The 14586-nt window shown below is 32.7% G+C and overlaps 1 protein-coding gene across 1 annotated transcript in view; it reads right to left on the reverse strand.

Annotated features, from left to right (window-relative positions):
• Window positions 1–1329: 1329 nt before the first annotated feature.
• The window catches only part of LOC145280082 (uncharacterized), a 50141-nt gene continuing 36884 nt past the window's right edge, over window positions 1330–14586 (reverse strand). The window contains exons 5-6 of the mRNA XM_080131790.1: window positions 13437–13562; window positions 1330–1622 (exon numbers count right to left, since the gene is read on the reverse strand). Coding sequence (XP_079987916.1) covers window positions 1514–1622; window positions 13437–13562 — 235 coding nt within the window. The 3' untranslated portion in view covers window positions 1330–1513. The remainder of the gene's footprint in view (window positions 1623–13436; window positions 13563–14586) is intronic.

Here is a 14586-nt window from a genome sequence, read left to right on the forward strand (position 1 = left end):
CAAACATATATACATACATACATACATATATTTATATATTGGTAATTCAAATTTTCGACCCAAACCAATTAAAAAGCTTGCCCTATCTTTGAATACCCTTTATTTAAAATTTCAAATGTTTAGACCAGAAATTGTCCGAGTAATTCGGTAGAGATCGCAGAAGTCAATTTTGTTTTAAAACTTTGACCCCTATTATGACCCCTTAACATTTATTGTTTTGTGCTCAAATCAAGTTATTAAGTTAGATCCATGTCCAAGGAACCTATATCTAAAATTTCAAGCATTTAGACCCAACATTGCCGGAGAAGTTTGGTAGAGTTCTCAAAGGTCAAATTGTTGAACTTTGACCCCCTTAACAGCCAAATTTCTGGCCGAAAACTGTCCGATCACATAGATTTTCCCCAAATCTGAGTACTCTGCATATCAAATTTGGAGTCTGTAGAGTAAAAATTGACAGAGTTATTGCGTAGGGAAATGTACACAGACAGACACACACACACACACACGTTCACTTTTATAGATATACTAGCATTTCAGCCCGGCGTTGCCCGAGTGTTTGGAGGTGTATGCTGAGCAGAAAAAAAAAAGGGTTAATTTTTTTAACTTTGACCCCTATTATGACCCCTTAAAATTTATTGTTTTGTGCTCAAATCAAGTTATTAAGTTAGATCCATGTCCAAGGAACCTATATCTAAAATTTCAAGTGTGTAGACCAAACATTGTCGGAGGAGTTTGGTAGAGTTCTCAAAGGTCAAATCGTTGAACTTTGACCCCTTAACAGACAAATTTCTAGCCAAAAACCGATCACATCGATTTTCCCAAATCTCAGTACCCTGTATATCAAATTTTGAGTCTGTAGACTAAAAATTGACAGAGTTATTGCCTAGGGAAATGTACACACACACACACACACACACACACACACACTTTAACTTTTATATTTATTATAGATAGATAGATTTATTTCATTTCAGTTCCTAGCATGTCTTTGTTCGTATTTTACATAAACACAAGTCACGTGATATATCTGTGGTCATGACGTCTGTGCATAGGACAGATATGTGTTAACATTGCCAAAATTCCTTTTCTTTCATAATCTTTTTATTTATTTTTTTTTATGTAATCTCATCTTTCTTACAATTCCTCGAAGTTGGGTAGGTTTTAGTGTCCTAAATTCTCGTATGAAAAAAAAGAAAAAAAAAAAGACGAACGCATCTTGGTAAAACCAATAACGACTTCTCAAACAGTGCCCAATAGAATCCGATACTAGGATACGAGTGGGAGCCGCCGCTGTCATTAAAAATAAATAACGATTTAAAAATCTGAGAACAATTTTTAATTTTTTTATTATTGTTTTAAAAAATCCATTTTATTGTTCTTATTTCCATCTTGTCTTTTGTTGATCCAAACAAATTGTAATCCAATTTGTCTATGAATTATTTCTTCCATGCACTCATGCGTCATGCGACTCTTCTGGAAGGAGACAAAATACGAGGCCTTCGTGTTTTCCCTGCTAACGTGCCGGATTTCGCTCTACTCTGTAAATGTCTTCTTTTGTACGCTGATAATCCTGCAAGATTTTTTTGCGCTCATTCGATGTACATTTTTGCTGAAGTTCTTTCCTGGCAGGTAGAAAAAAAATCTTTTATTCAGAATGAACTTTTTAAGGAATTTATATTTTCAATTCTATTTTAGAAGCAAAACGTTTATATTTAACTACAAGAATATCTGTTCTACAAACGGGTAGAACTAATTCTCCAAACGCAACAGTTTTACACCAACATTTTTGTCCCCCTACAAAATGAATGAATGACTGACCCTCAAATGGATAAACATTTTAATTCCTCTCTTGATTCAGGAAATCAACCAATTTTGGTATTTGTGCATAGTTTGAACCAGACGTAACTCAGCGTCCGATCAGCTTTCTTCGGAACATGACGGCAACTGCTGAGTTAGGTGTATCAGAGTTTTTTTTGTGAATTTTTGACCCCGCCCCAACACGAAACTGCGAATAAAATATAAAAAACTCGTAATTTCTCTTTTAAAAGTGGGTTGTTCATTTTCTTTATGGAATATGCTTCCAAAATAAACTATTAAAGTTGTTTAAAAAATAATAGAAATATTATCTTTTATTTCTTAAAAAACACTGTTTACAAAGTGCCAGCTTGCCTTCATGCAGCCATTTTTTTACGTAATGAAATCAATAGAATTTTACGAGTTAATTTTTTTTTAATTTTTAAACTTTAAAACCTATCAAAATTTTTATATAGGTTAAATTTTTACGATATTTTCAGGGTCAGTGTAAAATTTTATGCTCTTTCCAATAAACCGAATATAATATTTTAGACAAACGTTTTTTTTTTAATTCACCGCCCGCCCCATTTTGAAATGTTTATTAAAAATTTTGGAAATTTACCTGTAAAGTCCAAAGTGTAAAACTTTTTTTTAAAAAACACGATTTTTTTTTTTAATTGGAAGCCTGCTTGTATTGTCCAATAAGTATTGGACGCTGAACACAATTTTTTCTATTTAATTCACTGTTTTTATTTTTTTAGATATTTTTTAAAAAGAAATTTCATTCAATAAAGAAGAATTAAAATATATTAAATCCAAAAATTTATGTATTTCTTTGAGAAAAGAATAAAAAATTCCTCAACTGTTTTTTTTAAGACAAAAACTTAAAATTTGATTAGTTTTTACTTATGGGAACACATATTTCTTCAGGCACAAGGCTAGATGGCTAATGCGAACAAGTGGTTTTTACTGCCTTCTGTCCATCCGTAGTTCTAAACCAGAAAAAAACACTACTTCCGGTTTTTTGATAAGAACATAAAAATGCTTACGCAAATGGCGCTTTTTTCAAATAGTCGTTTAAAAAATTCTTTTATTTAAAAAAATAAATGGAATTTAAAATATAAATATGGATAAATTCTGAACAATGAAGCATGGAACTACACATCAGAATAGTATTTTTTATAGGAAATTGATTTGTTTAAATTTATATCGATTTTTTATAATCGAATTAAGTAAAATTTTGTTGATTTTCTTGAAACCTTTTTTTAGAGAAAACCGATTTAAAAAAAACAAATATTGCATAATTTGTTATTAAACCTGTTATTTTTTTTAAAATTTGGTCTTTGCTCCTTTAATTGAAAAAAAAAAGGGTTTGAATTACATTTTTTAAGTAGTTATAAGCTTCTAAAGATAGGAGGTCGAATTATTCAAATTTTTTTCCACGCATTCTTAAGATTGGTTTGTAACATTGCTACTGCTGAGCTTCACCGAGCGTCACCAATTATGAAAGCATAACAAACGCTACTTAAAAAAAGAAGGAAATATGCAAACATCATAATTTTAACAAAAGAAATAAACAAAACAAAAATAAACCAAGAAAAAACTACCTTAAAAAAATTTTTTTGTAATAAATAATTTTTTTTTACTGCAATTTGTTTTTTTTTTGTCCAACGAAAAAGTTCAAAACAGATATGCAATTTTTTTTAAAGCTTTTGTGCAACAATTAATGAAACTTTTTTTAAAAGAAAAAGGTTAATAAATATATATACATATATTTTTTTTTGTAAGGTGGGACTTCTTTACATTTTTGTCGGGAAAAAGTTGTCAATTTAACAATAAAAGAAACTTTATTATTTTTTTTTTCAAGAAAAAGGTTGAAGTATTTTTTTTTCCGTAGGGTGGGACTGGACAACATATTTTTTTTTTTTTCCGTAGGGTGGGACTGGACAACGTATTTTTATTTTTTTTCGGTAGGGTGGGACTGGACAACGTATTTTTATTTTTATTTTTTTTTTGACACTATGTTTCTGTAGAGTTTTCTATGGTCGCATCAGATGATGGCAAACTGAGGTGAGAAGAGACAGCGGATGTGCAAAAAAATTCACCAACCAGGTAACTTTCTGAAATGTGGTTTAGGATGGAGACAAAAGGATCATGTCCCAATTTTTCTCTCCACATAAACTCCAAAAGGTGACTGTTGAGAAGCTCCTGGTTGGTGCCACATCCTTTTTAATTTAGCTATTTAGCTTCCTTTTACATCTGCTCCACATGATTCAGGGTCGACGAAGTGAAAACTGGTTCACCGTTAAAGGGTGAAACCCTTTTCATCCCACTGCTATATGCTTTCGAGCAATCCAACACGACCATAGTCCCTGGCAGAATATATTGTTTTATAATAGGAAGAAGTATTTCACATAACCACCGAACACCCATGGTGGCTTTAGCAGTCGCCCAACATTGTATTTCTGACGATTGAATACTGATCATTCTATTTTGACGGTATACCCCGGGCCACTAATTTGCCGGAGATGTCTTAGGAAATAGTCATATGTCCCAAATAAAGTTCTTCCAGTCAGTAACAGTATGTGATGACATGACCCCACATTCTTGCATAATATTTTTTCTGGTTGCCATGTCGTACGCCCACAAGTAAATAAAACGGATGTCAGTGGCGCTGCAGCCTTGCCTTTTGGAAAAATGTTCCTGTTCGTATGGACGGCATTGTGTGCAACGCCAACCACAGCCATCCTTTACAGATCTTCGCTTTGTGATGATACACATTTGACCACAGGAAATGCAGGTATTTTTTTTTTTTTTTTTTTTTTTTTGCAATTAGTTTTTTCTTTTTTCTGACACTATCATACCGTTAGTTCAGGCATCATCCAAACTTTCGCCAAACAGGAAATATTCATTTTTTTGGGGGGGGGGGGGCTGAAGGGGTAGACAGTTTACGGAAAAGATGTTTCACAAGTGTGCTGCTTATTGAATTTAATTATTTATTTATTTTTATTTTTTTTTCTTCTTCTAATTTGTTTCGAAATGTTCGTCTGCTAGTTTCCAGCGCATCAATTGGCTGACTGACATCTTACGCCAAATTACAAGCAAACTCGAGAACATGACGTCATGTTCCAAGCAAAGCCAATCAGACGCTAAGTTACGTCTGGTTCAAATTATGCACAATTACTGAAATTTTCAGTATTTATTAATTAATAATCACAGAATATAATAAGCCATTATATTTTTTTAAAAGTGGAGTGATGTCTTTTTTTTTTTTTTTTTAATCTCCCTTTGGTTTTATTCCATATAATTTCTTATCTCTAGACGTGTCGTAGATTTCCTCCTTTGAATTTCTGTTTATTCCTAATCTTTTTCACTAACAATGCAACTCACAACAATGAAAATGTATTTTTTGTAAACAAAAAACACTTTAACTAAAGTTAAAATTTTAAGTACTGAAGAAAAAAAAGACGCATGAATTTATGTTTGCTTTTTTTTTTTTAAATAAAAATAAAGCATTGTAGATGTTAACAATTAAAAAAAAAATATATTTTTTAATATTTCAGGAACATTATGAAAAAGTCCCCTAAAATCCATGTCAATGAAATCAATATAACCCGAAGAAAAATTAATTTCTCAAACTATCGATATTATCATTGCATTAATCATTGTTTATTTAATATTTTCTCCAAAAAATAATATAATTGAAAAAAAAAAACTCATGTAATTTTAATAACAATTCTCACGAAAATTTCAATGTAATATTAAATTATTTTTCTTTCACACATGATTTCACACTCGTGGACCATTTATAGACTTGCACACATCTTGTTTTTGAATGATACACTGCTAGCGACACCTATTGGGAATGTTGGGAATATAAGACCGGAAAGGGGCAGACAATCGACTTTCCACACTATAGAAAAAAAAACTTGGAAAATTAAGACATTTATAAGTTTTTGAGGATGTTGAAAACGAAAATAACATTTAAAATTCCAGCAAACGAGTAGTTTCTAAGATATGAAGAAATGTTAGTTTAAAGAAAGTGGGGTGTCACTTTTCTATAATAATTTAACGTATAATGATCACCCACTTTATGGCCACCAGTGTAAAACTTGAATTTACGCCGCTGAAATACACATTTTCTGAATTTTTGTTGGCGGAGCGTCAAAGTGTGGGTGCTCAATTTACGTAAAATTCTTCATATCTTGGAAACTACTGGTTTGCTGAAATTTTAAACGTTATTTTCGTTTTTAACATCCTCAAAAACTTATAAATGTCTTAATTTTCCAAGTTTTTTTTTCTATAGTGTGGAAAGTCTATTGTCTGCCCCTTTCCGGTCTTATATTCCCAACATTCCCAATAGGTGTCGCTAGCAGTGTATCATTCAAAAACAAGATGACGTGAAGTTTTTCTTCGATAAAATGTCTCATAATATTTGATTTTCTTAAATAAAAAAAAACTACTTGATCGATTTACGTAATTTTTGGAATATGACATTTTCATGCAGTGACAAGTACGTACATTATAAAGATTTTTTTCAGATTTTTATAGTAAAAAAGATTACTTGTGGACCATTTATAGACTTGCACCGAATTTTTTTATAGTCGTGAAAAAAAAAAAAAAAATGAAAAATTGAGATCCAGGATCACGAAGAAAAAATAATTAAAAAAACGGTATTATTTTTAATAACGAATTATTCAGATAAATACGGATGAGCAATTTTTAAGTGAAACTGGCACTGGACAAGATATTTCCCTAGAAGAGTTTGCAATTGAAGGATACTCTAACTTAACTTCTAAATCTGACCCCCAAAATCGCCATGGGCATGGAATATGTGCCTATATTAAAGGTAGCTTTCCATGTGGTAGGGACATCTCCAGAGAAGATCCTAACTTACCCTATATGTGCTTCCAGGTTGCATTAGCTCACACTACTGCATTTATATTTACTCTTTATCGCCCCCACAACACCGGAGTTACTATCTTTAAAAGCATATCTGAGAAAATTGACCAAGTCCTATCTGCTTATCCTTCAGCTAACATTCACGTATGTGGAGATTTCAATGTTCACAACGTCGAATGGTTGACTCACTCAAACAAGATCGAATATGAGAGAAGGTTCTGTCATGATTTCTCCATTGCTTATGACCTCACTCAGATTGTTCACAAACCCACCCGTGTGCCCGACAATGACGGCCAGTATGCGAGTCTACTAGACGTTTTTCTCACAACTTGCCCTGAACTATGTTCAGTTTCTGTTCTGTATCCTCTTGGATCTTCCGACCACTCTGTTGTATCAATTAAGATAAAAATGAAATGTAATAAGTCCCCAGACCTACTTCTCCATCGTACAGTATATCGATACACTAAGGCTGATTGGGATAGCTTCCGTACATTTATATCGGATCTACCTCTTCGTTCTATGTTTAAAAAGGATGTGTCCTCTTTAGTATCAGACCTGACGGAATGGTTAATTGTAGGTATAGAACGTTTCATACCCTCGAAAAAGTTCCAGCAAAAACCTAACAGCCAGCCATGGTTCTTTCCAGAATATGCTGCTACCATTGCGCACAGAAATCACTTTTTCCACTGCTTCCAACGTAATAGATGTATGGAAACTAAAGCCACTTTCAGGACTGCCAGCAACCATTGTAAGAAAGTAATAAAGAACGCAAGAGAGTTGTATGCTCAGTCCGTCAAGTCCAAAGTAGCTGAGCAGCGGCTTGGTTCCCACCAGTTTTGGCAAATAGCAAACAGAATCCTGAACAGAAGCATGTGCTCTATCCCAACTATCATCAATGAACCTAAGGTAATCTCGTCAGCATCAGACAAAACCAAACTCTTTGCTAAGAACTTTGTAGCTAATTCTACCCTTTGTGACCAAGGCCACCAACCCCCATTATTTCCTCCTGTATCAGAAAACACACTATGTGATATAAATATATCTGTACATGATGTTGCCAAACTAATCAAAAACCTTGATTCCAGTAAAAAACAGGCCCTGACGGTATTCCAATTATAGTACTCAATAAACTTAAACCAGAACTAGCGCCCATACTTACAAAACTGTTTAAAGGTTGTCTTAAGGAGAATACTTTCCCATCACCCTGGAAAATCTAATCAGTATGCCCTGTATTTAAGAATTCTGGTGATCGCTCATCCGCCTCTCAGTACAGGCCAATAAGTCTCCTGTGCATCATAAGTAAGTTGCTGGAATCTGTGTTAAATACAGAAGTAATCAACCATCTCAACCAAAGTAACCTTCTTAGTGACACTCAATATGGTTTCTGTTCTGCTAGATCTACAGCAGATGTGCTTACAGTTATATCTCATAGGATTAGCAAATCTCTCGATAGAGGCAACTTTTCTAGGGCAATTGCTCTTGACATATCAAAGGCCTTTGATAGGGTATGGCATAAAGGTTTACTTCACAAGATCTCTAGCTATGGTATAGCTGGAAATGTCTTCTCAATTATTAAATCATTTCTTTCTGATAGGTTCATAAGAGTAGTAGTTGAGGGGCAAAAATCAGAAGCTCACAGTATTAATGCTGGAGTCCCTCAGGGGTCCATCCTGGGCCCAATTCTTTTCCTGATCTACATTAATGATCTTCCAAATCACATCCTTACATCATTTGTAGACATTTATGCTGATGACACTACCATTTATGGTAGCACATCTAAGGCAGTAAACGACCAAGTTCTCTCCGATGCTCTCTCCTCTGATCTTGAGCACGTTGTACAATGGGGAAAGGAGTGGTTGGTTACTTTTAATGCATCTAAAACCAAACTTCTCTCTTTACATCATCAACACTCTGATCACATCTGGCATCAATTGAAATGAATGGCTCTCGTCTTCAGGAGGCCTCAAGTTTTGACAAGCTTCTGGGCTTGACTTTTACTCCTGATCTTAAATGGAACTCGTACATCAAATCTGTTGCCAAGGCCGCTGGAAAAATGGTGGGATCTTTCTATCGATCCGGTAGATATCTCACTGCTGATGCAATTCTCTATATAAGAGCCAGGTACGTCCAAGGATGGAATACTGTTACCACATCTGGGCAGGAGCTGCTAGAAAGGACTTGTCCTGCCTTGATAGAGTTCAAAATAAACTTTGTAGCCTTGTAGGAGATGTCCTTTTCTCTTCCCTGCAACCTCTATCTCACAGAAGAGATGCTGCGAGTCTGTCTCTGATGTATCGTTATTTTCATGGAAAGTGTTCGACTGAGCTTCAGTGTAATCAGTGATTTTAATTTTTCACACTTAAAAATACAATTTTACTTTAATTCAAAAAAGGATAAATTTACTTTATCATTACAACACGTTTGAAAATAAACCGAGTCATTTAAAAAGTAAGTAAATATTCTAATTAAATAAACACTTCCTTTTTATAACAACAAATAGGATTACCTAAATTAATGAATATTTTTTATAATCTCCAAAAATACAGAAATTAAGGTATAATAATGTTTCAATTCCTCTATAAAGTTAAAAATAAAATTGACTTTTTGACATTTTGGGCTTCCGTACCTACCTGACAAAGATTAAAATAAAAAAATAATGACATTAAACCTTATGTCTAGAATCTTTATTCCAATTTTGAATCAAATCCATTACATGATTTTGATTCCCGAGAATATCTAAAATGTAAAGATTAAGGAGTCTTAAGAAGAAATTGAAATTTAGGGAATTAATCCATTGATTATTATATATTACAAGGAATAATTTGCCCGGTGGACTAATTCGCAAAAGAAAAGAAAATAATAATAATCATAATTTCATTTATCAAATTCCATCTGTGTTTGTTTACAATATCACGTCAGCTGATATTTAGGCTTGATGATGAATGCTCTAGAAAAGTCACTTCTGATTAATGTTTAGTCTTAAAATATGCAAACGAAGAACTGATTTGCAGTGATTTTAAATGGTACCGTACTTTGGGGTAATTGCGCCAAATCTGGGGGTAATTGTGTCAACTAAAAGAAGTGTTCTTTATATGCGTGGTTGCCAAAAGAGCACTTTTAGCTAGTTGGCATAATTACCTCGGACATGGCATAATTACCTCGGACATGGCATAATTACCTCGGACTTGGCATAATTACCCCAAAGTACTGTACCTCTTCTTTTATCATAAATTGAACTCATTATAAAGAAAAAAATAAAATAAAATCGTGAGATCTACCCGGGCTTGAACACGCGATCATTTGATCTGTATTTGAATTCTCTACCACTCAACTATATCTCCAGATGTTAATAATTCTGGGTTTTTTTTGAAGAAGAAATGATTTGCTAAGATTTTATTATCTCCCTTGTAAAATATTCCCCTGTAAAAATTTTTTTTTTTTTTATCTATAATAGAGAAAAGTTATTTTTAGGATCGGATTTTTTTTTTATTTTCGATACTTATCGGATGAATTTCTGTACAAAACATATCTAAGAACACTGCCAGACATATAAATTACCTTCGTGTGAAATTTGCTAAAGATAGGATCAGCCGTATCAGAACCTATGGGGAACTCTCTCTCTCTCTCTCTCTCTCTCTCTCTCACACACACACACACACACACACACACACACACACACACACACACACACACACACACACACACACACACACAAGTGACTTTTATGTAATAGTAGAGATTTGTGTATTTAAAAAAAATTATTTTAAAATTCATTATTTTGAGATATAGAATGTTACGTTTTATTAGTGAATTATAAAAATAATGTGAAATATTGTTGCTTATATATAAGTACATTTTAAAAAAATTGAAATTAATTTCATTATAATAGCGAAAATCAAAAGATTAAACTTCAAGTAAAATCAACGGTATCTACTTAATTGTCATGTCGCAGTAATGAACATATCCAAAAATTATGAAAAACGATAATTATTAATAAAAACAGTTTTTGAAGACAACTAGCAAAAATTAAGTTTTGCTAAATTGGCCAAAAACTTTCACTTTTCAGAAAATAATTACCTCCCTTCTGTTACAATTCGAACTCTCCCATTTCTTTCTTTTTTTTTTTAACTCAATTTTTGCTAATTATCTTCAAAAACTATTTGCATGCTTAATTAATTTTCTACTTTATTGTTTTTTATCGTTTTTTGGATATGTTCATTACATGACAACCATTGGTTTTACTCAAAATTCAATATTTCGAATTTCGATATTATAATGAAGAATAACCTTCAATTCAATTCAATAAATGCTTTCAAATTATTTTTGTGTTAGTTCATTTTTACTGGATTTGTTTTGAATCTGTTTTGAATTACAATAAAATCTTTGTTTGACAAAATTATTAAATTTGGAATCGTCTCTGTTTTCCTACCATAACTCTAAAAATGAAAGCAAAAAAATACTTCCGTTTAGCTAAAGTGCACCTGTGTCATAAAGATTAATGTTTGTTTATTTGTATCTATATAAATATCCATTCTGTCACACAAAAGTTATTACTTAAAAACTGATGGACGAAACCATTTCAAGTTTTTAGGAAAATGAAGAAAGTAAATAGCAAATTAGACCTCATTTCCACCATCAGAAATTAATTAAAAAAGAAATTCTTTACTCTATTTCCATAATGAGACATTTTCTTTCTTGTCCCTTCCTTCTTTCCTTTCTTCGTTCTGTACCTATTGATATGTTTCTTTCTGTCTTTTTTAACTTTCCAGTTTGAGACGTTTTCTGTCTTCTTTTTACTTCACCTGTTGAAATTCTCTTTTATATGAATATTAGTGTGAAAAAGGTTGCAACAGAAAAAAGAAAACAAGCTTTTTTTTTTTATATATATTACTTATATTATAAGACTATTGTTCTCATCTTGAGTGTTATTTGTGCAACGTTTCAGTCAGTTTGGCCTTTGACTGTCCTCAGGTTGTTGTTTTGAAAAGAAAAGGGAAAAGTTACTGGCTCTGTAGATATTATCATATTCATTGAGTTAGTCTATGTCTTATATGTATGCAAAAAAAAAAAAAAAAAAAAAATTGATTAAAAAAGGGGAGGCAACTCTAATAAAGCTCAACAGGGGATTATCTCCCTTTCATCGCCGAAATTTTAAGGGTGTACAATTTTTGTTGTTTTTTCTACAATTAGAGGCTCCGAAATGCTATTAATCTCCAGGCTTAGTCTGCTTAGTAATTTTTTTTTAGCAATGTTCTGCCTCTTTAAGTCACCTGAAACCAACTATGTGGCTACGATATATGGGTGATACATTCATACTCTGGTCCCACCAGAAGGACGTCCAAAACTTACTAGACCATGCAAACTCCATTCGTCCATCTATCCAGTTCACTATGGAAAAAGAACACAACAACAAACTAGCACATTTCAGAATTTTGTATCTTCCACATATCGAAAACCACTCTGAATTTCAACTCCCACAATCCATATAACGTAAAAAAAAAAAAAAAGGAATCGTCCGGTGCTTGCAATACTGTGCCAGAACAATATGTAGCGACTGCAACAGGAGGAGTTGGATAACCTAAAAATAACCCTCCACTGAAATGACGACCAAGAGAGGGTTACATTGGCTCTGGAAACCTAGAGCAAACATCAAAGGACAATACCCGAAAACTTACCACAGTGAACAACACACCATATATAAAGAGCCTGTCAAAAATTTTTTTTAAATATGCATTCCATATGACATCAGAACAATATTCAAGAGTGATTCAATTCTTAAAAGACACCTAGTACAAGTGAAGCCACTGACTGAAAGTCTCATGACAAAAAAACTGTATATGAGATTTCATGCAAATGCAGAAACTATACAAAGTTGAGACCAGTCGCCCCTAAAGGTAAAGCTAGAAGAACACTGTAAAGTCATGACATGGGGAGAGGTCAAAAAGTTAGGACTAGTTTATCACATTTGAAAGAAAAAGGAACACTCTTTCGTTTGTGGAACAAAGTCAAAATAATTGACAGGGATGCAAGGTGAAGGGTCAGGTGACTCAAGGAGGTAGCACATATGCAATCCAAGACTAGAGATTAATAGCATTTGAGAGCCTCTAATTGTAGAAAAGAGAAAAAAAAAACCTGAGGAAGGTCGAAGGTCAAACCGACTGAAACGATAAATGAGAACAATAGTCCAATCAAAACAAATAATACAAACAATCCGCCTTTATCTAAAAAATTCAGAACTTTAAGCGTTTTTTTTTTTTTTTATAGAATGGTATAATTTAAGAAAACATACACACATGAGATATTGTTCAATAAGTTTTAGGCTGACATAGATGATGCTACTACTAAAAACAAATTCGTATGATCTTTATGAAGTACTAACCTTCAAATGGCATGTATCAAATTTTGTAGCCTAATCGGATTATTACTTTACAAATTACAGTTATTTAAGTGAAGCTACAAACTTTCAAAATAATGGAAAAATCCGTATTTTGTCTGTTAGTAAAGCATTGTTTTCTAATGGGAAAAATACTGTTAAAGCGAGGCAATGGCTTGATATAAGTTTTATTCTGATGCTGCTTGACAGGAAACAATGGTTAAGAGGTGATATGCTGGCTTAAAACGCAATTGTACAGATGCAAATCATGTAGAACCAATTTGAACATCTTTTCACATTTTTTCAATATGGCTGTCTGCAACAAATAATCTTATAAAATTGAATAGGTTATAAAATAAAATGGCACCTGAACGTTGAGTCTTCACTAAAAGTCATCTGGCGCTTTGTCATATTCTGACCTTGCTTGTTGACCAAAGGAAATGACTGCTTTGTATTGGAAGATTTGGGTTGAGATCGTCTCTCACACTTTTGTCTGGCATGATATTTGAAATTATGAAAAGAATTTTAAATTATAGAAAATCATTTATGCAGTTCAGATCGATTCATAGAATCAATGGATCAAGACAAGAATAACAATCGAACAAGAAAAACAAAACAGATTTCAAGCAGCACTAGTTTAACCTTGACCTTCACTCACTCACACATGACCTCTGTAAAGAAATATAAAATAACAAACGTGTTCAGACTTTCGCAACCAATATTTTTATGTAGAGTTTTTTTTCTTCTTTTTTTAATATATTTACAAAACTTTTTAATTGGCACTATTTAAACCAAAAGGTAAGTTTTTAATGTAAGGAACAAAAGATATTTAACAAAATGCATTTAAATAAGTGGATATATATATTTTTAAAAATAAAAATATCAATTCAGTGTGCCTCATTTTGGAAAGCTTGCTCCTTTCAAAATGAGACACCATGGATTGGAATAGTGAGTTTTTCTTTATTTAAAAAAGTAAAATGCCGGCCATTAAAATGTTTGGTCTCAATAGTTTTATTAAATATTTTGCAATAGAGTACCAACTAAAGACTTACCTTTTATAAAGTTGATTTGCAGGTTTATTCGGCTCTGTTTTGAACAAATAGTACATATAAAATTGTTGCCGACAAGTAAGACGTTTATTATCCAATATATTCCCTATTTTTTTCATTGGTGGCCATGTTTGTTTTTGTACATGCGCATTAAAGTTTTGTGCACACACACACACATATATATATATATATATATATATATATATATACTAGCTGAATATACCCAGCATTGTGTGGTTGAATCTATCATAGCCAACTCAACACTTAACCTTTTCTCCCTTGAGTGTCAACGTTTATGTGGTGATATGAGTTTGGCCTACAATATCTTCAATGGCATGATCAAATTCTTCAGAACCTTTTATTCATTCTTGCACCGGACACTACCTGAAACTTGCTGCTTTCTCAATCCTTAACACCGAAATCATGATCTCAATCCTTAACACCGAAATCATGATCTCTCACAGCACC

This window comes from Euprymna scolopes, chromosome 7, assembly GCF_053919585.1.
Source record: "Euprymna scolopes isolate OS-2025 chromosome 7, ASM5391958v1, whole genome shotgun sequence".
NCBI lineage: Eukaryota > Metazoa > Mollusca > Cephalopoda > Sepiida > Sepiolidae > Euprymna > Euprymna scolopes.